Genomic DNA, 24,940 nt, shown 5'->3' with positions numbered 1-24,940 from the left:
CAGTCGAAAAGTCATATGTATCATATTCAAAAGTGGAAAGTGGATTCAGATGTCACTATTTCATCATACCTTATGTGTAACGCACAGCATGTTGTCTGTCTAACTGACTTTCATAGAAATATTACCCTTTGCTTAACATCTTTCAGCGGATGCATTATAAAAATAGAAGAATGCTGAATATGTGTGGTTTTAGTTTTATCTCCGACGTTCAGCATCCAATTAACTTAAATACTTCCCCGTCAACTCTCTAAATACCATTAAAGGAAACTATTGAAAAAATCTCACATCATAGTGACTTTATCAAACTGTTGAAATATTATTTCCGCTTTCGTAGTGTGAAAATGGATCACTGGAGTACATGGACAAATTCATTGTGTAAGTAGATTTAATTCTTTTGTTCAATGTTACTGTACACGAATGGTCAAATTAAGAGTAGAACAAGTTTAAAAACAACTATATTGGAGAAGACGAAAGTGGTCACTGGTTACTATCTTGGGTCTCTGTAAAGCAGGGATTGTTACAAATAGGTTTATAGAGAGTATAGCTCTTCAGATTGGGTGGGTAGTTCGACATATACAATTTCTAGACAGTTCTTGATGTTTATTGGAATCTAATCGTCTCCATGACATATTCGATTTGTTTTACATTTCTTTTGTTGATCTTTCTGACCCCTTTCAATTATTTATCATCACAATTTCCATTTTATGCTGCTAGAAAACAATAGCCTAGAATAGTTTTATATGCGATGACATTATTTAACGACCTACCTACAAATGTATGGCTGATGGATTTATAAAGTATAATATCACCACAAATATTTACCAGGGGCGTTGAACTTAAAATTCCATCAAGTTTTCCTGTTCAGTTGCTCAAAGTCAACACTTGACAAATATCACTTTATATACTGATTCTATTTAAGTGAAAGGCATGTTCAATAATATAACAATTACGTGTAAAACCTCTCAGGTTCTTAACCGATTCTCGTTTCTCCTGTAGTAGTGCTCGGTTTGGGAGCCGTCTTGTAACAAAAAAACCACCCTAAACAAATACAGTAGAAAATAAGATCAACATAAATAATCTTGAAAGAAAAATCAAGCAAGACAAAACAAAACTACTTGCAATAATATTTCAGTTGACTCAAAGCAACATACTTGTGAAATAATAACACTGAATTGCGATATTCACAAAGGCCAGCATAACATTCCACAATTTATATATGAAGTATTTTTAAAATTTTGCGCTGTGATTGTGAAATGAAATGCTGTTTATATCCGTGCAAATTCACAACACAATTAACACACAGAGAATTTTTTTTCCGTTTGGAGTTGATAACGATATACGATGTTTACGAACAATTCATGGAACTTAATGTATTTTTATTTTACATTTCGTTAGAGAGAATTTCCATATTTTGTAGTGTTTTTCGCCATGGCTGAGGCATCGATTGGACTAATAATACCATATCCGGCCTGCTTACTGATGCAGAGGGCGGCTTGTTTTACCCCTCTCCCGGGAAACAGTTGTGTTCTAAGGTATACATTAAATTCTTTTGTTTCAAACTTATGACTAGGGATGGAAACAGTTCACCTGTTAACCGTCGGAGGTACCGAATATCGAATACCACATACGATATTTTATTAACCGTACATGTTAAGATTTTTTAGATTTTATTAAACTGTTCTTTTCAACAGATTATATAAATATTCGAACACCGTTAAGACACGCAAAGGTTATTTTAACAGATGCTAATCATTTTTTTAATAGTCCTCAAAACATGTAATAAAAATCGAATTAGTGAATTCGCCAAGGGCACAAAAACATTCACCATCGCAATCGGAACTCATTACAAATGCGATAGTTGATATGATTTTACTGGATTTTTTACCAGTACGCATTGTTCCTTAATCAACTAATATGCGCATTTTATATATCAAACCAAATAGAAAACGATATGGGAAATATCCTGGTTGTAATTGTCTTGTTAACTAAATCTACCGGTTTACCGGTTAACCGGTCGACAATTCTAGCAGTTAACAGGTTGGTAATTACGGGTGATTTTGACATCCCTACTTATAATCATTCATTAGTAAAAACTTTGCAGATGCGATCAATTACTTGCTTCTATAAAACTGGTACATGTACGTAGTAGGGATATAATATTTAGTTGTTCATATTACCGGGAAATCTTGATACCTCAAACTTTTTGGGAGTAATATGCCTTTGAACTTAGTTTCTTTAAATACATGCCTGAAGTATCAAGTGTCATCGCAACTCCTCTCAAACTACTAAATATAGTTTCACAAAACTTTGTATGTAGTAAGAACGCAATATGTAGATTTATATGTTATACCAAGAAGCAACCGTTCTCGCTTTTGAACTGGCGAGTTTCTATTTGAGTGGGCGTGGATAACGTACACTTCTAATTGTCACTATATCAATGAAATAATTTATGGTTTGTTGGTTGAATTACGCATTATTTTTGCTTATATTTAATTTTGTCTGCAAATAGGTAATAATGTGTGTAAAAATATTTTCTCGGTAATTACTTGAAATTACTAGGCGTTTAGGGTACATGATATTCCTGAAGAAAATAGGATATATAACACACATATACTGTAACTTATAACGTTTAATTTATATTTATTGAATATCTGTTGTATTTATTGTAAAAAAATCAATGAGCATTTGATCATATGGAAAATTAAAAATTAAAATACCAATCTTAAAAAAACCGATAAAACTTGAGAAAAATTAGATCCTATCACCATTTATATAAAATAGATCCCATCACCATTAATATAAAATAGATCCCATCACCATTTATATGAAATAAATCCCATCACCATTAATATGAAATAGATCCCATCACCATTAGTATGAAAAAATTAGATCCCATCTCCATTAGTATGACTTAGATCCCATCACTATTAGTATGAAATAGACCCCATCACCATTAGTATCAAAAATTGCGTTTTAATATTACTAGAATTAACAACACGACTGTTACAATTCCACTAAAGGACGAATACGACACATGTAAAGAAGACTTGAGCAAACTCACAAAATTCGGTGAGTACTGTAAATATTGCTTAAAAGCTAGCACGTTGGTAAAAAAGTCCTATGTTACTGAGAATTACCCAAATAAATAATTCGTGAAGCAAGATGGATGGGGTCTAGAGGATATCTTGGAGACAACCACTCAAGCAGTCGCGTACAAATGAAAAGTAACAAGAGAACACATTCTATACCCTAAAACTCGAAGTAAAATGTACACCTTTGTGTTATTCTGACCTCAGAGAGACGAATTAATCACGAAGCAAAAAAAAAAAAAATGAAGATATGATTATGTTTACTACTAGTGGTAACTTTTCGATACCTATCATCACTATCTGAGATAGACGGTTGACATACATCACAGATTACTGAAGTTGTCAATATATACAAATACCTAGATCGAAACCTTATAACTAAGCATTAACAATTTTAATTTTGAATTATGTTTTTATGAGCACATTTCGACATACATTTAGATTAGGCTATTACAGTTATGAAATAAACAAGATATTTCAAAGTAGTTGTATTAATTTTTATTGAAGGTAATTGCATAGACCAATTAAGTGGCCTGTCAAGCTATGTCGGCATCACAAACAACTATGATCCAAGCTATAAGTGTGTTTCCCGAAGTAAGTATACACCTGATTCTACATAAAGGAAGTTGGCTACTATTGTGATTAAAAAATAAAATGATCCCACCTACCTTGATATTTTTGTCCTGAAAGTAAATTATATTGGCACCCTTTTTATCATGGATAACAGAAAAAGAACGGATATGGTGAAAAGCACTTCACAAATTAATTTTCGTTGAATTTTAGAACGGATATGGTGAAACGTAGGTCACAAAATCATTTTCGTTGAATTTTAAAACGGATATGGTGAAACGCACTTCACAAATTCATTTTCGTTAAATTTTACAAGTAAACAATATTATGTATCAAGTTATTATTTATAATGTGGGAAAAATAAATGAGAATGTCAAGAATTTTACATGTACCATAACAATATTTTACAGCACAAACTTGCTTACTTACCAGCATCATAATAATGACACTTTGAAGTCAGAAATATTATTACTTATACCCTTTCCTTGGATTGGATGGTCATGATAGTCTAATTTGTCATTACAGGTTGTTCCTCACCTACAACAGGTAAGCGTTACACTGACATTTGTGATAACTCATCATTTCTAATGTTTTTAAAGGAACTCAAGTTATATAACATATTTACTTCCTAAGTCATGCTTTATTATTATTTATGAATCGAAAAGAAAGAGAACTATAACAAAATGCATCGAGGAAGTGTTAAGTGTCAAGCTTTTGTTTTTCAATAAAATTTGTTGTAGATGTTAATTAACATAATGATGTTTATAATATAGTTGTTAGTATAATGTTGTTTCCTTTACGAAGTGATGTCCTCCAAAAAACTAGCGAGTGTTGTTTCTTTATTTCAATATCATGCTGTTATTGAATTGTCTCGCTGAACTCAGGCGTAACGAGCGTAGCGACTGGTACGCCATGCCGATAACACCAGACCTAGAACCCCCCCCCCCAAAAAAAAAAAAAAAAACCAAACAAACAAACAAACCAAAAAACAAAAAACAAACGAACAAACAAAACCCAACAAACAAAGTTTTACACAGCATACATACTGACTATCTTTAGCAAGCCATGCAATTTTACGCCGGCAGCAAGTCAGAAATTTGGCCTCTGTATGTATTTTTTCGTTTGCACTTTCGGTTTACTTTTATCTTGGTGGAATGTTCAGCTGAAGTATTTTGCTGTACCGATGTATAATGGTTTTTGGGCCAGCTGCAGCCTATCATTTTGTGTGAGTGTTTCCTTGTCATTAATTGAAGACCCATGGGTGGCCTTGACATTTTTCATCCCGTTGGTGTTGTTGTCTCTGTGACACATTTCCCATATCCATTCTCGTTATAAATACAATTTCAGGTGAAACACTTCTGTCGATCATGTGAAAACGACCCATTATGAATCATAAGAAAATGAAATTCAAGAAATCATTATGGCAAAGACAAAATGTAAAAGAAAACGTTTAATATAAATATATACACTAGTAAATAAATTGAAAAGACACGAAAAACACGCACAAGAATGTTTTATTTTTGTGTTTTGAGGCAGCGAGAAGATGCACACAGGGAAGTTTCCGATGACAACTGGTGGTCTTTGTGTTATGTTTCTATCTGGAATGCTGTCTGGGATTTTAATTACTTTCTTTATAGTTTTCTTGTATCTAAAGTGGAAGAAAACACAACCGACAAAGTAAGTAGGAAAATTGATCGGTCTGAAGATGTGTTCATTTAGCGACTATAACTCTCAGTTTAAGTTATCCTTCTATGAATAACCACATTCCCACATAAAACAAAGTATAATACTAGTAATTCGCCTGGTGATCTGTTATTGAAGATGAAAACAGATTTGCATATGGTTAGCCATTTTAATTTCTGCATTTCCGGAATCAATTATCATACTGGAAAAACTAGTGTATGCCAATCAGTATCATTGTTTAATATAGTTGTCCATTTTTACCGGAAAGTCTCGTATAACATACGAGTTGAGAAGGTGTTAAGCTTCACACTCAAGAGCGGATGATTGGAAAATTAACTATTCGGAATGAAAAGTCATCGCGTTTATCATAGAACTTGATCAACAATTTCCTCTTCCGCTGATTTAAATGAATTTAACAAACTTCTAATTTAAGTGTTATACTAACTATATTTCATAAATAAAAACCAATTCAACACAAGTAAACCGTAAGTTTGGAGGTCAAATTTCATTATGTGTATTTACTCATCCTAAAAGATGCCATATAGCCTTTTTAAGTGTATTTTAAGAGCTACAGATGTTTTGCTCAAATTCGATTTTTCCATTTTTAAACGTAAAGTGCTTTTTATTTCATTTTGTTATTTCAGAGAAGACAATACGTATGTAGATCTTGATATTAGTGAAGCCGAGAATGAAGAACAGCCAGCAGTCGAATATACACAAAGAGGATCCGTCGCGTTTGTTAGGGAGATAGCTTCGGTGTATTACAAAGATGTAGACATTGAAAAGGCATGCATATATGACAAAGCCGTTGTCATGTTTCTCGAATTGGTTGATTTTTTATAAATAGTTTTGAATTAATTTAGTATATACTCCCTCAATTACTTGAAGTATAAGTCTAAAATGTGATTGATCACTTCATAAAGTAATTCATTGCAATCTATAAAACACTCTTAAGATAGTTTGTAGGAAATTAGACATTGCTACATACTAGGTAGAAACTTACTGAAATAAATATGCAATATGAATTTCATGTGCATTTTCCTATTTATAGGATCGCCCTGCATCAACCAGAAGTAAAATATTTTCCTGGGCTGCATCCAAGTCGTCTAGGAAATCTGTCCAGGAGAGAAAATCAAGCATTAACAGGAATGTTAACAGCCTTTCTAAAAATATGTTTGCATATGAACAGCCAGTTCCAGAGGAAGAGCACCTAGATAGTATCGACCTTGATTCTCCTGGGGAATCCAACATTTTACAAGGTTCGACAGAAAATATTAACAATAGTCACTTAACTGGTGACAGCAAGACTTTAGAAAAGCCAAAAATAAATTCAACAACTGAAGTTGGAGATAAAATTAAGCATTTAAAGGACAATTCTGATGACAAAAGCATGAGTAATCATAAACATATTGAAGAAAATATTATATAGATGTGACGGAAACAATTCGAGAAACAATAGGTTGAAGGTAGCAATTGAAAAGACAATGAATTTTTTAAGTAGCCTAAACTAGTGCCTTAGTTGCATGGTCCATGGCTTCAAATATATTTATCGCGATATTTACGTATGAGTGCAATCATGTTATATCTTTTTGACTTCTGAATGAATATTTATAATGAAACACAAAATATTTACTTTCAGATTGGCTGTTTTCTCTATTTTTCACGTACTTTCAATTCCTTCATTTTCCAAACATTTTCCTCCCTTAAGTGAAAGCCGGAGTTGCGCATTTTGTTATCCTCTACTTTTTTGCTTCAAAGTGATATTAACGGCTAATATGAAATATTACGTCCCCTTCGATTCTCTCCAACTTACGTTGCTGAACGACAGTGTTTCCATCAATTGATTTTGTTGTTTAACTGAGAATTGTATGAGCAATAATACATGTTGCGAAATAAATCAAAGCACTCATATTGGTTGTTCTTTGTTTGAGACCATAGTCTTAACTTATATTTGCTGTAGTTTTAGTATTTATTCCAATAAATAAAAATACTTTTTTTGTGTAATTTAATTCATCGTTTTGTAAAAACAACGTTTGTGTGGATGTTGAGGGGAATTCATTGAATATATTGGTTTCATCGGAACATTCCCAGACGTTAGCATTCATTTTTCATTTTTAAATTATAAAACGCTAGTACAGTATTTACATTTCTAGTTATTTGATATTTTTAGTCTTGAGTATTAGTTTATATTTTAAGAAAAATGTTTAAAAACACAAAACGGTTTGCTACCATAAACTTAGTTTTATAATACAGAGACCGTTATGTCTGTCCGCTTTTTTTTCGAGAATTTTATTGTTTACTCTTTGCTTGAATAGAGGAAACAAACTGTTGTTAATAAACATATATAGTTCAGATAAACACACCTACACTCAAAACCAATTTAAAATTGAACTTCCGGAAAAGTAGGGAAAAAGTATTACAGGGTTAAATTATTATAGAAAAATAATAATCGCAAAAATTTCACATTTTGCTTTATTTATTCCTTTCTTTTTTTGTTGTTTATATATATAGAAATCATCAGATCTCGAACTAACTGAATGGTTCCATGCGTTTTTCATATTTTATAGTAATATAACCCGCTGAAAAAAATGGACTGGTATCTAATAGTTCTGCTATACTTTTGCACATTTATTTTGGTTTATCAATTATGAAAACATCAGTTTGTTTAATATTTTTGTTGTTACCTACCCAATTTCTTTAACTCCAACTGGAACAACGATAAGTTCTCTCAGATCCAGATCCATTTGAAAGGTTCAATGTGTGATATTTAACAGTTGATTTTCTATTTATTTTGCTCTTTTTTTAAGGCAATTATAATTGAGAAAAAGAAGCAACATATTTCTTCTCAATTTTAGTCTGAATTTGAAGACTATTATTATCTATTTAGAAAGTAAGAAACTCATTATCTCAAACTTATATCACCTTTCTCTAAAGTTATCATTTACTGAATTACATCTTAAAGTTCTACTTATCCTACACCTTTCATGGAAGGTAAATAATAACAACACCACAATACATAATATATCATTTAAATTATTTGTATAAAATCTCTATTGAAATTATTTAGTTTTACGCCTTATGACCAATCAACAACCCACATCATTGTTATATTGATTGTGTGCCTTCTTACAACAACCATTTAACCCTGAAAATCAACTGTCTACAAAATGTCTGCATACAGAGAGAAGCCAGGCAACGATGCTGTCTTTATGGTGAAAATCTCGATTTTTCAAATTTATGTCGTGCTATGTATTTGTCCTAAGTACAGCATGCTGATGAATACAGGAAATTCGACGAAATATCTTATAACAAAGAAACTTCATCGTTGATTTCAGACATGACGGAATTAGGAAATGGTAAGTGTTAAAGATCTTGTCAGAAAATCAAGCGATAAAACAAACTATGAACACATGTATTCAGTTTACTCCACGCGATTGAGGTTATTTCACCATAGACCGAAAAAATATAACAGTTACTCCCAGTTTTTAGTGGAGTCCGAGTTGCTCATTTACTTTTGTTACTTTGTTCGTATTATTTTGGTAATTTTGTGTTCTTTATGGTGTGTGTCTGTTTTCCAGGTCTGGTCTTTGACCCGGGATTCCATTCTTTTGATTTTCACTCGAATCTTGGTTCCCTTGATTACTCTTTTCTTATAATTTATTTTTAGTATCCTACATCTAAGGAGTAAATCTTCATAAAAAGGTTAATAAGGTCACAGTCACATAACAATAATATGATGGACGAAATTGTTTATCCAATTAAAAAGCGTGTTACATATGAAATTAAATTATAAAGAAATATCATATATTTTTAATTTGTCTTATCACTACATTCTTCATAATTTTATATTCAAGCAGTGCTGTGTCGGTGTAAATATGAGACCGTTGAAAATTTTCTGCACACCATCTGAATAAATGCCTTATTTAAAAGTGTTTCTCTCAAATAAATAATTGCCTAACTTGTGTTCCTATCATTAGGAATGAGATTCACCATAACTGAAAATTTCTTTATTTTTTTCGTTTAAACAATGCACATGAAAATTACGTCGCTCAATAGAAGGATTCGGATACTCCGAGAAAAAAACATTTAATTTTTTGTTCTTCTTTACTCTTTCGTATTTCTGAAACGAAATTAATGCCAATAACAACGTAGTTTTTAAAGAAACGAAACTCATCAGATTTGTTTATGTTCCCTTGTATATTTTCGTGGAACAAGGCAATTTTCTCACTAGACAGCATTTAATATTAATTTATAACATATTGAATGAAAACAATTTTATGGCCATTTAAGTAAGACCTCTTCATTCGCTAGCTATTACGATTTGATAGAAACTGAAGTTGATTGACACTCTTTTTGTTTTGGTAAAAATATATCAATCGATCCGACATTAAACTTTGTTCAACGCTCGAGAGAAATCCAATTAACGTAAATGAACTGTGCCTAGACGGAGTGCTGATTTATTTATCAAAACTGCTGACAGATTGTGTATTATAACACCTCTCTCTATATGTAATGACAATTTTAATTGTATAATGTATAATACAGTGGAGAAATTATAGTTCGTGAAGTATCAACTTTCATGGAAATTATACTAAAACATATACCTTATGATTTTTATTTAATTGTTTTTCATGAATCTTTCGTTAGTCAGAAACGTTCATACGTTCATACGTTTTTCATGGTGTTTATCAAGTGTTTTTTTTTTTTTTAAACAGATGAAAAACGTATGTTACAAAATTTTCTTCTGCAGTACCAATAAAAGACCGGAATATTTAACAAGAATAGTCTGCTTTTGATTAAAAGCAAGCACATTTTAATTTTGTTCTGTTTAAATAATATTATGTAAAGGGAGATAACTCAAATTTGTCGAAGGCATTGATATGAAAGCATATGATGTGGTCTCAGTATCGTATTAATTTTCCCATAGACTTCTATAGTGAAGTGCTTATTTTTAGGATTTTAAAAAAAATATGTAAATTGATTCAATAAAACTTTCACTTATGTAGCATTTCTAAGGACATGTGAAAAAATAATTTCCCGCCAAGAAAATAGGGTGAGTCCACGAAGATCGGACAGAAAAGTAGTCTTGAACTATAAATAGCCATTTTCCCTACTTTCACTTTTGTTTTGCACTCACCAAACCAACCTTTTCAGTGGAACATTTTTATGATATTATGTTAGATTTTCTTATAAAAAAGTTCTTCATCTTACAGTGTGATGTTTGCTCTATTTTATAAGTCATTGTTCATATCTTTTGACAAAATATTAGTTTGTAGAGAGGCAAAAAGAAAATGCACTATATTTTTATAGCATCCATGTTTTGACGTACACCTGCTCAGGGATATGCAATACGATACTGGTACCATGTCAGATGCATTGAAAATTTCGTTTCCTAATTAAATCCTTTTTTTTCAAAATTACATCGAATGGCCGTTTTCTTGCACTGTTTAGGAATGACTAAAGGCAAATACAATGACAAGAATTCATATACATTGTATATGATCCAAACCTTTTTACATATAAAAGTAAAAGAGTCATCAAGGGAACCAATATAATAGCGGTAATCAAAGAATGTAATCCAGGGACAAAGACCAGACATGGAAAACAGACATACACAACAAAGAACATAAAGTAACTAAAATCATACATACAAAGTAACAAAAGCAAATGAGCAACTCGGACTCCACTAAAAACTGGGAGCATGGACCAGGTGCAGGCTATGTGTTAGAATTCTAGCGCGATACAGACAGTCTGCTTAGTCTCGGCAAGCTATGGCATAACGTATGAGTTGTGATATGAACACTCCATACGCAGGTGCTGAAGGGAGGTTGCCACAGATGAAAGGAAAGTTTACAATTTTGAAACAAAAGTCATCACGTTTGTCCTAAAGTTTGGTCAAAAGTTTTCCTTTACCATCGATTTCTAAGTGTAGGTCAAGATATGAGGCCGACTTCACAGTGTCTGAAGTATCATTTATCTCAAGTTCTTTGGGTTAGAGACGATGTTTCAAATACTCACTAATAGAAAAGACAATATAACTGCTGTACTGGTATTGGTAATGCTTAGCTAAGTGCACAATAGGTGTACTGTACGTTTTAAGTACCATTCTGTGTAAGAATCAGGCAATGGGTGGCACATCATATTTCTTAATTTGATCTTTTTTTTAATAAATATATTCAGTACATCTAGAAAACAACAAGAATTCATTTTACTGTTTTTAGTCTTTTTTTTTATTTTGTCAATGTACAAAATAAAATAAACACAATTATTTTTTATTTGTACACATTTACCTCATTCTGTGCATAATATAAGAACGAATTAGAACATGAAGGTGTATTTATGTTGTAATTGAATGATTTAAGTGTACATAAAATCTTATCTATGAAATACTATATAATATTTCCTTTTTTACCAAGCATCAAGGATTTTTTTTTATAGTAGACTATATTTAACTCCTTGCAAGCATATAAATCGCATAGCATTATACATTTAAAAGATAAGAAAGTACATTTCTTTGTAGCCTTAACTAATGCGTTTTATCTTTCGTTAACCCACGAAACCTCAGCATAATTATCGCTTCATGAACAGTTGCTTCATAGATTTTTCGCGATATTTTCATATGTAAAGAAAATCTGTTAAATCAAGTCAAGAAATTTTGGTTCTAGAATGAACGAAATATTTTCTTTCATCTTCGCAGATTTCTTTTACCACGTGCCTTAATGATTAGAGAATTCACGGGCTTCTTTTACTGAAGAAAAAGCTGGAGTCATTTATTTTGTTCTGTTCTAAAACAAAATTATTACAATAATGATTTTAAGCTGCTTTTTGGTTTTAGTCAATTAATTACAGCATTATCTTTGTGGCATGTTGATGGTGTCAAATTTTACTTAACGTTTAAAAACAACCAAAAATATAGTGCTATTCAGTAGATTTGGTCTATATTTTTATATCAGAAACAGCATACTCAATGCGAAAGGCATCTTACTAATACACTAGATATGATACTGATTAATTAATTAACAACAATACTATAAAAAAAAAACGTTGACCTCTTATCAGTACCTGTTGCTCATTTCTATTTATCAACCCGAACAAACCAGCCGTTCACTGTTGATATATTCAATTTGCCAACAAATGCTTATTTCTTAGACGGATAATAATCCATTTGTTGTTAGGCTAGAAATGCAAATCCCAAGAGAAACTTATACTAAGCAGTTCCAAAAAATTGCAGTGGTGGATCCAGAGGGGGTGCAGTGGGTTGGCATCTCCCTTTTTCTGAGTTACCCCGGCCGGCATCCCTTCTTTACAGAGAGTCTGGATCCGCAACTAATCTTAACCTTAACATCTTTTTGTACAGCTACCGTCTCATGACATCGGAAGTCCGGAGCAAATTAAAAATTAAATCTTGCTCGGGCATAGGTATTTTGATAATTGTGGATTAAGATGCCCAGAAACAAAGCGCTTTTACCTGACTCATAGGTGTCTATGCGACAATTTGTAGCACTTGAAGTATATAGCGTTTCAACTGAGAAATAGGCGTAGCTATTTGAGAGGTAAATGTATCTAAGGACAGGTTTATTTCAACGATTGTGTCTTAAGGTAGATGATTTGGCAGAAAGTTTCGACTTAAACATTTAGAAAATGGGAAAGGCAAACTAGAAGTTTGTAGTTCAATTACGCAGTGTGTTGGAAAGTTTTATGTACATTCATCGAGGTGTTCAATGTAAACCGACGTTGAACCTGAATATTACATAAACTGGCGCACTGCTTTATACAATGCCACGTGAAATTTTTGTGTGAATTTTAAAATAAAATTGACACATAAAATTGTTCTTCGTAATCAGGATGATGGTTGATTTAAATTAAAGAGTTCAGAATGAACCATTTACTACAAAAAGCCTGTGAAGTCGATCATCATTCAGTCCGTCTAGCTTATCTCTATTTTAGCAATTTGACGATTATTTGGGCCTAAAATTAAATATGTATATTCAAAGACTAACAGAAAGGCATGTATATTCAGAGACTAACAGAAAGGCATGTATATTCAGAGACTAACAGAAAGGCATGTATACTCAGAGACCAACAGAAAGACGTGTATATTCAGAGACTAACAGAAAGGCTTGTATACACAGAGACTAACAGAAAGGTGTGCACATTCAAAGACCAACAGAAAGGCATGCATATTCAGAGAATAACAGAAAAATATGTATATTCAGAGCCTAACAGAAAGACAAGTATACTCAGAGGCTAACAGAAAAACATGCATTTTCAATGACTGATAGAAAAGCATGTTTATTAAGAGACTAACAGAAAGGTATGCATACTCAGAGGCTAACAGAAAGGTGTGTATAGTCAAATGTTAACAGAAAGGCATGCATACTCAGAGGCTAGCAGAAAGACATGTATACTCAGAGGCTAACAGAAAGGTGTGTATAGTCAAAGGTTAACAGAAAGGCATGTATACTCAGAGGCTAACAGAAAGGCATGTATATTCAGAGGATAACAGAAAGGCATGTATACTCAGAGGCTAACAGAAAGGCATGCATATACAGAGACTAACAGAAAAGCATGTATATTCAGAGATTTAAAGAAAGCCATGTGTATTCAGAGACCAACAGTAAGACATGTATATTCAAACGTTGACGCACTGAGAAAAGGGACAGTCAAAATATTTAATTCATTATTTGATCAAAGAAGGGGTAGTAATATTTTTAAGTTAAAATAAATCATTAAAAAAATTCTTGAGAGGTAAGGCGGTTTCTATACCTTATAAAAATAATCAACAAAATGAAGCTAAAATACGACACTTGATAATATTTAATTGTCAAGTTTGTCATAGAGTTAAGTCTAATTATTTGAACAGATCGACTATTTTTTCATTGTTATTTCTACAAAATTGTGGAATAGAACATCAATTTCTTGGGCAATTGTCACCGTTTTTCGTTCATGCTAATTATTGCAAAATGAGCTTAATATATGCAATACTTCTGCTATATTGTTCTATTTGTTTGGTTAATCAACTATAAGAACATCAGTTTGTGAAATATTAAGTTTCTTCCATTTAAAATTGAACAACAATGTGTTCCCTCATGAACTAGGTCCATTTGAAAGATTCGATGTACTTGTAATATTTGAACCATTGAGTTATTTTTACTTATTTTGTTTCTTTTTTAGAAACAACATGTTTTTCTACTTTGTTTTACTCTCAACTGTTAAAGACTATTTTTATCTATTTACTTACTCTATTTAGAAAATAAGTACTAAAGAATCTCATTATCGCTAGCTTTCTTTAAAGTTGTCATTTACCGAATAACATCTTTCAAAACAAAAGTTTTACCTATCTAATATGTCATCTTGGTACTATACCTGACATGGAAGTAAGTAATAACAACACAAAAAACATATATTGAAAGCTTAATTGAAATTATTTGTTTTTACGCCTTATGACTAAACCAATCAACAACCCACATCATTGTGTTATTTGACTGTATAAAAAGACATATTTACCTTCTTCCAACAATTATATTTCTTTCAATTTTTAAAACTTAACAAAACATTTACCTTGGAAATGTTTGAATACAGGGAGAAGAATGACAACGACGAGATCTATTACAAAAATCTTGATTTTTCAAATTCATGCCGTGCTATGTATTTGTCCAAAGTGCAGCATGCGGAAGCGTACAGGGCGAAAGTAGGTGAAAAATCTCATCATAAAGAAACTTCACCAATGGATTTAGCCATGGGAATACTAAATCGAGAAATGGTAAGTGTATAAATAAAACTTCTTCATACCAATTTAATCAAGCGATAAAACACATTTTAAAGAAATATGGTATATTTGTAAATCTTGTATCCCCACATTTATTCAAAAAGAAGATTCTAGCAGTATAATTTACATAGTCATGAAATCGTTTAAATAATTCTGCACTTTTGCGTAAACATGCCTTATTCTTCATGCTTCTTATCTACTACAAAACCATATTTTAAATTATATACTCAAATAGTAAATAAGATGTATTTTTTAGAATTAAAAGTATTGTAACCCATTTTTGAAATTATCAATTTTTCATTTAAACATTACGACTGTAAATCACAGTATCAGTATACAGGAATACTAGGAAAACAATTATTTCTTCTTTCCTACACTGGAAAATTTGCAACACATGTTTTCATATGTTTCAAAACATATGGAACCATATGTTTAGGACCGGTATGGAAATATATCTATTGTTGCCCATTAAAACTGCATATATTACCCCAATTCAAATGATAACATATGCGTTTAATGATAAAAATCATGTCTGAAAAACATTTCTTTACCTATTAATATTTTAATGAGAGAATATCATATATTTTCATTTTAATTGAAAAAAATGTGTTTTTCAAGGTGGTCCTAAACATATGAAAAACATATGTTGCAATTTTTCCAGTTTAATCTTTTTTTCTAAAACAAAATTATTTTTTTCGGTATTTCCTTGTAGTAGTATTCGTCTTTACTTAACAGGCTTTGCTGATGGAACAAGACGTTTCTCTTACCAGGCAGCTATTGACACTAAATGAAACCATAGAAGATATCAAAAGAAAACATTTATGTGGCTTTTTCAGTAGGACCTCTTCGGTCGCTAGCTCATACGATTTATTATATACGAAAGTTGATTAACAGTACATTAAAATAATTCTTTTTGAAATCGGCAAAATACGTCAATCGACCATCATGACACTGTGTGATGTTTGTTGCAGCCCTATGATATCATCAAACTGCGTTAAGATGCAGTACAACAATTTACTTATCAAAGCTGTTAAATGTATAGCATACTCGGAAGAACTTTTCGTTGGTTACTAATTTTCGTGGAATTGGCGGATCGGTAAAACTTCCCAGCAAAAGTCCATTGAAAAAAGTAGAGGTTCTGCAAGAACTCACGAAAATATTTACATGTATGCCTTCACAGCGTCAATGGTAACCTGGAATAAGTTCTTATTTGTTATGGTTATTTAGCTCTGTTAATACCAATTTATTTGTACTAACGAACTAGAAGCATACATTGTTTCATTTTGAAAACAAAAACGTAAAGAAAGATAATCCAATTTTACGTTTCATGTCATCACTATCTGAACAATATAAAATCAGATGCATTAAATATTTTGTCCTTATTAAACCCCTTTTCCCTTTGTCTGTTCTTTTTTTTTATAATTTGTTGTTTTTAAGGCATGGTGTATTCTTGCGTTCTTCTCCTATTTATGATGCGTTGTGTACTTGGTTTCCTATTTAAAAAATATTCAAGAACATAACAAAATTACCGAACCAATGAAATATACTAGAAATAAGCAGTCATAAGGAATATTCAAAAGAAAAGACCTTTTAAACAAATGGCAATATCAGGATAAAAACCGGAAAGTTGGAAATCTGGTTCAATCGTTTCCAATATGAATAAATACTAAATTAAAAAAATCAATGCAAAAACTCATGGGATTTACAAATGATGGATTTATTGCGTTGCTATCAAAAACATAATTTCTTTCGAAGATCGAAATGTATGTATATTTCAAGCAAATTTTTTTTGTAAAAGCATATCCATTTTTCATAAGTCTTCTGTAATTGATCTCTTGAAGGATTTTCATATTGTAAGCTCAAATACTAATTTTGGAATAGATGAATATTAAAAAAAAAAACTAAAACAAAACAAATATTATATATTAAGAGTCGACTGTTCATAAAAGAGTAATCAATGGAACCAAGGTTCTAGCGGAAATCAATAGAATATAATCCAGAGACAAAGAACAGACAAAGAGAACAGGCACACATAACAATGAACATAAAATAAGCAAAATAATACGTACAGAACAATATCAGTAAATAAGCAACTCTGACTCCACTAAAAACCAGGTGCACTGGTATTGTAAGTGTCCTCTGCTTTTCTAGAGATAACCGCCGAGTTGCTCATAAAAAGTCAAGTCCGGGGTAGACGAAGGAAGAAAAGAAAACTATGACACATTGAACAAATCGTTTCTCATGGTGCAGATACACCGTAACGATCCACGAATTCATGATAACGACCATAAAACGTCTGCAGTGATGACTTCAATCTGGTGGCAACATAACCCTGTTCCAGCACTATAATTCTAAGTCTAGCACGGTACAAAATGTCTACGTAGTTACAGCAAGCCCTGGCATAACGTTTGAGTTGTGATATGAAAACTCCATACACAGGTGCTGAATGGATGCTACCACAGATGAAAGGAAAATTGACAATACGAAATGAAAAATCATCGTGTTTGGGATATAGTTTTTTCAACCTTTTGAAATTTATATGCTTTCAAAGCTATGAAGGCATATGTTTTAATATATATCCTGAATCAGGGCTATGAAGAAATGCATCTTAAAATGTCTCTTACCAAATTCTTCTTTTAGATATCTGTCCTTGGGTGAACAAATAACCAGTTCTTCTAAAATAATGAATATTGTTTTTGTAAATTGCTCTTTGTGCTAATGTGACCGCAGATTTACCGGTTATGACACATAATAGTATACGAACGCTATTTGATCACCACTGGTATAGCCACGCGACAATGGAAGAGGGAGATTCAGCACGCTGTAAAACCTAGATTTAACCCACCATTTCGTTTGAGATGTCTGTACCAAGTCAGGACCATTGCGGTACCAGCTGCTCCGGTGGTCCTATTTTGGCAGATTTATTTTGGACTTGGAAAATAAAGTATATCAACGATAGAATAAAAAAATACCAGCAAACAAATACATGTACTGCTGATTTCGGTATGATGAACACGTGTTTCAATGAGTAACCTCTCATCAGCAGCATTTGAACAAAATACAGATAAGTAAAAAGTTTTTATTTGTTCCTTATAGCCCTTTCAAGAACTGAAACTGAAGCAAAACAACGAAATCACCGTATATTATTAATAGGGACAATGTAAGACATTAACAAAACGTCCATCTGTAATGTTTAGTACTGTAAAACGGGAAAATTCGCGGCTTCTGAGACCTATCTATTTTGACGCAGTTTTAAATTGCTATAGAGGAACAAAACAAATCATATAGTTCCTCGAAAAGGATAGTCACGACAATTAATTTTCGTGTTACTTAAAAAAGTGATAACTAATTCTGCAGCAAACTTTCTGCTGTTGCTTGTATATAACATCGCAAGTTGCAGTCGTCTGTATTTAATTTTATAAGTTAAATAATTTGATAACAGAAAACACAATTTTAAACCAAACAAAACCTAAAAGAGATACTATTTCACAACCACGCTAAAAAAACATATAAAAAGACACTAGACACAATACAAAAATTCAAAATAAACAAAACGTGTCGGATTTAAAAAAAAAACCCTTTTCTTTTTAGTAAACAAATACGACTGAATGCCAGATGGTTTGTAAACTTGACGCAGAATGAACTTCAAATCACATATAAATTCTGTTATAAAATAATTACTAAATGTGCTTCCTCGGCTTTATCGGTATTTCTTTTCTTGTAAATACTTGGTGATTGTGACTCCTTTATACAATATCATGTGCATTATTTATTTAAGTAAACCCAGAAGCGATAAATGGAAGTGTGGTTCGAAAAGAAAATGCAATAAAATTCAGGTTTTTGATAAGGTCCAACTAAGTCTAGTCCATTGAAAATCGACGGATGAATAATGCCAAAAAAATAAACTTATTACAAATCAATACTGCTTTTTCGTCTTATCTAGTGAAATTTTTTGAATAAACAACTCGTGACTTTTTACAAACTTCTTGCAGTTAGGTATTTCGGAAGTATATTGGCACGTCCAATGTTTTATTGTATGTCACAAGTGCTCCAAACTGAAGGTTGCCTCGGTCATTAATATGTGATGTACTTTAGGGAGAATAACTTCGCTAGCTAGTTCCCATTCCTATGAAACTAAATCTTTGCAAATAATCAGTGTTTTCCTAACTGATAAGTGTTTTAAACCCGGATTTTAACTTATATCACTTAAGGCATAAGTTCCAAGTTCAAAGTATTCCTCCCAATGAAATGGAACACCATTCTTGGATTTTGAAATTAAGAAAAAGAATTGTATATAAGATATATTAAAGAAGTTGATCAAATAAATACAATGCATGCTATATGAACACGTTTTTATTGATTTTTTCATCATCTTTTTCATCATATAAATATATAATTAGATAAAGTAATACAGGAATAGGTGATCTATACACAAGGACACACGTACGTGATGTAGAGTCGATATATTTTTAAATCTCACTCGGAGGTTTTCCTAAAATATAACTATTTCTTAAAATACATGAAATTAACATTTTTTAAAATGACAAAAAAAATGACTTAAGAATGAATATTTGAAAATCATAAATTTAAGGTGATTAAGTAACATTGCCCAGAACATAAACTTTAGTCATATGTAACATACACATCACTGAAAACTGTCGAAATCGTTTTCCAGCATATGTACATTCTCGACATATACAATAACAATTTACTAAATACGAGAGAACACAATGTTAACAAAATGAAATGTACATTAGACTTTTACACCCTTTCTTCTACTGATACAACACATTATGATAAGAGACTGGATTACTATAACACCACCCAGACTTCCTACGACAAACCAGAAATGTTGTTCGGTGTAAAAATCTAAAAGGAAAAAATATAGAAATTATAGTTGAGATATATACATAAAGCAGATAAAAAAAACTTCCACCTTGAAAAAAAAACTTACCACGGAGCAATTATTTCATAAGTAAATATTTACTAAACAGAAAACAGAACAAAAAAACATGCTTCTTAAATGATAAATTAAAGCAAATGTAATAAAATATTATAAATTGAGTATTATATTTTTATTATTTAACCGATATATTGCTAGTATTTATATACCGAGTCATGTATCTTATAGTGTTGATTTGAGAGAACTACTCACCATTTTCAGCATCGGTCTTTTCAATAGGCAGTTCATCCATTTTCTTCTTTATTCTCGACACAACAGTAGAACCAGAAAAGCTATGGCAGTTTGGGAAATTAGGGGGTGGGGGAGGATGTTGGGGGAATGATTCATTGATCATAATTGCCATTCCATCGTTAGCGTGGATATCTATGTGGCAGTGCATGAACCAAACTCCTGGGTTGTCCGCTACGATACGTACAACAACATAGCCACCACTCGGAACTATAATAGTATCTTTTCTGACTGGTTTTTGATATTCTAATCCAGGTACGTTCCCGTTGTTCCAAGATTGGTCACTCCAACTCGCATTGTTACAATAACTGTCGTTTTTCGTTGTTCCGCCATTGCAATTTATATCGATGTTTGCCTCTAACAATTGTCCAGTCTTATTATCGTATGTACCGTATCCCATTTTTAATACATGAAAAGCGTGACCATGCATGTGAATAGGATGGGCCCAACCTTGTCCCGTTCCCATATTCAGAAAAACCATTTGTATAGTGTTCCCATAATCAAGGTTGATAGCATTTGAACATGTACAAATCTTTTGCTCGCCACAATTCGCAGTTTCAGTTTCACATGGATAATCAGCTATTGGGTTTATCATTGCAGTTTTTGTAGGAAATATGAATCTCCGGCCGTTGACCGAACCAGGAGTGAAACCATGTGAACCTGGAAATGCAAAGTTAAGGAATACTTCTTGAAACTTCCCTTGGGTAACGGGAGGAGCGGTATCGTTATCCTCTTTATTTTTTAATTGGTCGATGCGCAAACATTCTCTGAATTCGCCCTCTGGATAGTATAAAAAGAAACAATTTACCACGAGACACTTATCGTTTGCTGTGCAATTTCGAGGAGACGTTGTTGGTAATTTAGTTTCTGATGCCCCATCGTAACGAAGTATTGCCTCTACCGAATGATTCCGATTTGACTCGAGCGATTTTGCTCTTATCCAATAATTATCAGTAGATTGATTGGCATTCAGTATAAAATCAAAACGCTCTCCAGCATTTATGATAAAAGAATCAGCAACTTGTGGTTCAATATCGAATCCGTCAGTGGCAATTAATGTCAGTTTATGTCCGTCAACAGAAATATCCCACGGATACAATGCACCGGAATTTATCACACGAAATCGATACTTCTTTCCAGTTGTTACATTATAGACTTCCATGGGTGCTTCAATATAAGTATTGGTTTGATTGTCAAAATATCTCCCTCTGCCGTTTATTAAACCCGAATGAAATTTTAGCAAACTAAAATGCTGGCCATCTAAAGACCTTGAAACATGAAACTTTGACCGATTTTTATAAACACCGAAGTTCATCCCAGCATCATCCATGTCAGCGTCCCAGTGATGATTCCATTCTTGTACTATCATGAAATATTCATCGATTTCAACTGGCTTTCTTTCTCGAACAATAAAAGCTCCGAACAAACCTTTTGTTCTTTGAGACCCGACGTGCGAATGGTACCAATATGTACCTTTGTGATTTGCCGTAAACGTATAATTATATGACTGTCCAAACGAAATCGGGCATTGGGTCAAGAATGGAACGCCATCTGCGTACGGAGACCCATGTTGTGTAAGCCCATGCCAATGTATGGTAACTTCTTCCGATTTTAGACTATTGAACACATGGACGATCACAGTTTGCCCCTGATAAACTATTATCGGCGGTCCTGGTAGCGTTCTATTAGCTACCACAACTAAACGTTGGGCTTCCCAGCCGTCTGCAGTAATTACTTCAGCCTTCGATATTGGCGCGACACCAGTCGTGTTAGTGACGTCATATCTGTACAGTTTTCCATCTTTTGCATAAACCGCTTTTTCAGTTGGGTGCATCATCGTCACACGGTGTTCTATAGTCAAAGACGTTTCACAAACTGTAGCAGACATATCACATTCATAGGTTGAAACAGTAGATGTCATGAAAAGTAAAACAATGGAGGAAAATAGTTCATTCATCTCCTTGGATTTTTCTGCAAAATATGAGTAGTTAAAAGGGAAAAATGAACTATATCGGTGAATATTCAATAAATTGACAATATTCTAAATTTATATTTCACGGACACTTAGCGTTTGCTGAAAACTGAATTGAAGTTATTTTAATTGTAGATATCCTCAATATTCTAAGTTCCGGACCCGGATTTTTTTTTAATCAAATGAGAACTTATACACTCCTCAGTTCAGTTCTTTTTATAGATAACGCTAACGTCATATCAGCAATGAATGCTATCTATTTTAATATTTTACCTTGTTTGGATATTTAAGCAAAATATGTTTCAATCTCAGGACAAGAATATAAAAATAAGAGATGTGGTATGATTGCCAATGCGAAAGTCTTCCAGCAAATGAAAAACAACAAACAATGAAAAAGGTAACTTAGTCTAAATTAAACAAATAAAAACAAAACAAAAATATATTTGTAGTTCTTTTCATTTCATATAGTAAATTATTAGACCAGTGAATGAATAAAAATTACAAATGTAGCATGACATAAAACAACTGTGATTCGTATTTTGAATTCGCTTGTTATTGTTGTATAATATTTTCACATTGACTACAAGTTTGTTTCGACAATTTTCTTCTTATTGTTTTGATCACAGTCGATTAATTTCTATCTATCAAATATTCTTGACTCATTTTTCATTATCTGAAAATAAATCAGGCAACAGTTACGATTTATATTTAAAAAAAAATGATCTTTTCCTGAGAATTCACTTTATTATTGTGGCTCACTTTCATATTTTCTTTTATTGATAGAAGACTTACCTTGAAAACTTTGACACAGTTTCTACCTCCTAGATTTAATGTGGCGCTCGAATAAAAAAAGTTCGAGATTTGATCATTTATCAAGATAAGTGTATAAAATACGTGAACTAAAAATGCACCTACGTGACGATTGGTTGGTGATAACGGACGTTGAATTGTTAAAAGTGAAATCAATGATTGATTTCTTGAACATTCAACATGCACTTCCTATTTGTATGTGAACACTTGTTGTTTAAAAAGCATATAAGCATCGATAAATTGCTAAATATGTTTAACCGGCTTTTACCTGTGGACGAAGAAAAAACATATTGCATTAACAGTACATCACAATGACACAAAGCTGATACAAAGGGGCTTTAAATACATATATATTTTTATGTTTATAGATACCGCCTCTTTTACTTTGGAAATGAATTCTAGTACTAATCTTCAATTTTTATCTTTACTTTAAATAAAATGCATTTTGTATATAAGTTTTGTCCGTGATATTTGTCCACTTCTCACTTCTGAATTATGTGTCCAAGAGGCAATCATCCCACCGGGATAAAAAAAAAGCATGCATGTATTAGTGTATTCCCTCGTAAATAAAAAAATAAAATAACCATAAATGCATATACAATTGTCTTCTACATTTAGTTATGTGAATACTTACGAATATTTTCATCCATTATCACAATTTTTCAAGGGAGCTACATTGTACCTTTATAAAAATAGTAACTACTTACAGAGGTCATTTAAGGGTCTTCAATAAGTGTAAACGCACCATTCATTAATAAGCTTTGGAAGGCCCCGACGGTAACGTTAGTAATAACATCCATGGTAACATGATGACACTTCTTCAAATAAACTAAAAGGTCAAATAACTACGTGAAAACATTTTAATGACCAACATCTCCTGACTGGACGGGCGCATGTCTGCGGTGGGGTTAAATCAGTTTTATAAACCCTTCAATATAAGGTCAAAAATGAACTGAATTAACAAAGAAAGACCATAACATTCACTCAGTAATTTATCCAATTCTCCTTCATGGAATACCTCAACATACAACATGTAGACAAAATGAGATATCCAGTTAAAGCTGTTACTGAAAGATAGCTCAGAACAAATTAAAAAGTACTTAGTAATCGGACACAACAATTCCAGTGGACTGGAGTAGTACGTCAAGTATTAAATAGACAAGATTTGATGTAGTGCAATACTAAACAATAAACAAAAATACTAAACAATGACTTAGTCTTTACGTACGGTTGCAATTAGGGGTTGAAAATGTGTATTTGTGAAAAAAAGTACGAAGAACTGGCTGAGCAACACCATTTTTAAGTGCCAGCAGGTTTTTGCAACTTTTATAATGATGAAAAACTTGGCAAATGGTTTTAGAAGTTTGTGAAATCGGTACACCTGGTGCAAAAACTTTTCTGTGAGAAACTGTTGCGTTCATTATAATCTGACACTTTATTGTAAATACGAGCAAAAGAGACCAGATGTAAAATGCACATAACTGAGGAGAGTTTTAGGAAAAGAACAAGTAACAGTAGGATAATAAAAACAGTTTCTTTTCATTTTTGTACGAAGACCGCCATTTTTAGTGCTATATATGTAAACCAAGAAAATCTGTACGAGTACTGTTTATGTCAACTTAAGTTCTTTTGAGACCATTTACGGTCATTTTTTTTTATTTCAGATGTAATATGCTTTCCGTTTGAAAAAAAAAGTGTCCATCAGCTCATAGACTCAATTTCGTAATGTGATTATGACGTCATCAACAATTTTTGCTGATTTACTCCTTAAATTATGATACTATAATTAAATTACAAGGAATGACTTATATTTTTTCGGTCTATTTGAGATAACTCAATACTCGTTGTGCACACTA

At 32.2% G+C, this 24,940-nt stretch overlaps 3 protein-coding genes across 3 annotated transcripts; 2 read left to right on the top strand and 1 right to left on the bottom strand.

Annotated features, from left to right (window-relative positions):
• The first annotated feature begins 88 nt into the window (after positions 1-88).
• On the top strand, positions 89-7,253 carry LOC148629803 (uncharacterized). The gene is made up of 8 exons (XM_088557336.1): positions 89-375; positions 1,418-1,532; positions 2,987-3,069; positions 3,597-3,683; positions 4,185-4,205; positions 5,192-5,336; positions 5,987-6,128; positions 6,394-7,253. The coding sequence occupies exons 1-8, from the start codon at positions 342-344 to the stop codon at positions 6,769-6,771; spliced, it is 1,005 nt and encodes a 334-aa protein (XP_088413462.1). The 5' UTR covers positions 89-341; the 3' UTR covers positions 6,772-7,253.
• A 7,602-nt stretch (positions 7,254-14,855) lies between these two features.
• LOC148629802 (uncharacterized) lies at positions 14,856-17,027 on the top strand. Its single transcript, XM_088557314.1, has 2 exons — positions 14,856-15,105; positions 15,847-17,027. Exons 1-2 carry the CDS (start codon positions 14,911-14,913, stop codon positions 16,000-16,002), a joined length of 351 nt encoding a protein of 116 aa, XP_088413440.1. The 5' UTR covers positions 14,856-14,910; the 3' UTR covers positions 16,003-17,027.
• A 2,421-nt stretch (positions 17,028-19,448) lies between these two features.
• On the bottom strand, positions 19,449-23,206 carry LOC148629801 (uncharacterized). The gene is made up of 3 exons (XM_088557302.1): positions 23,067-23,206; positions 20,267-22,273; positions 19,449-19,980 (listed from the first exon to the last, which is right to left on the bottom strand). Exons 2-3 carry the CDS (start codon positions 22,257-22,259, stop codon positions 19,865-19,867), a joined length of 2,109 nt encoding a protein of 702 aa, XP_088413428.1. The 5' UTR covers positions 22,260-22,273; positions 23,067-23,206; the 3' UTR covers positions 19,449-19,864.
• Positions 23,207-24,940: the final 1,734 nt, after the last annotated feature.

The sequence above is a fragment of the Perna viridis genome, chromosome 1 (assembly GCF_037379345.1).
Source record: "Perna viridis isolate PV_CMFRI_1.1 ecotype Kerala chromosome 1, ASM3737934v1, whole genome shotgun sequence".
NCBI classification, from domain to species: domain Eukaryota; kingdom Metazoa; phylum Mollusca; class Bivalvia; order Mytilida; family Mytilidae; genus Perna; species Perna viridis.
Note: the sequence above shows the minus strand (reverse complement) of the source record. Positions and strands in the feature narration are given on the sequence as shown.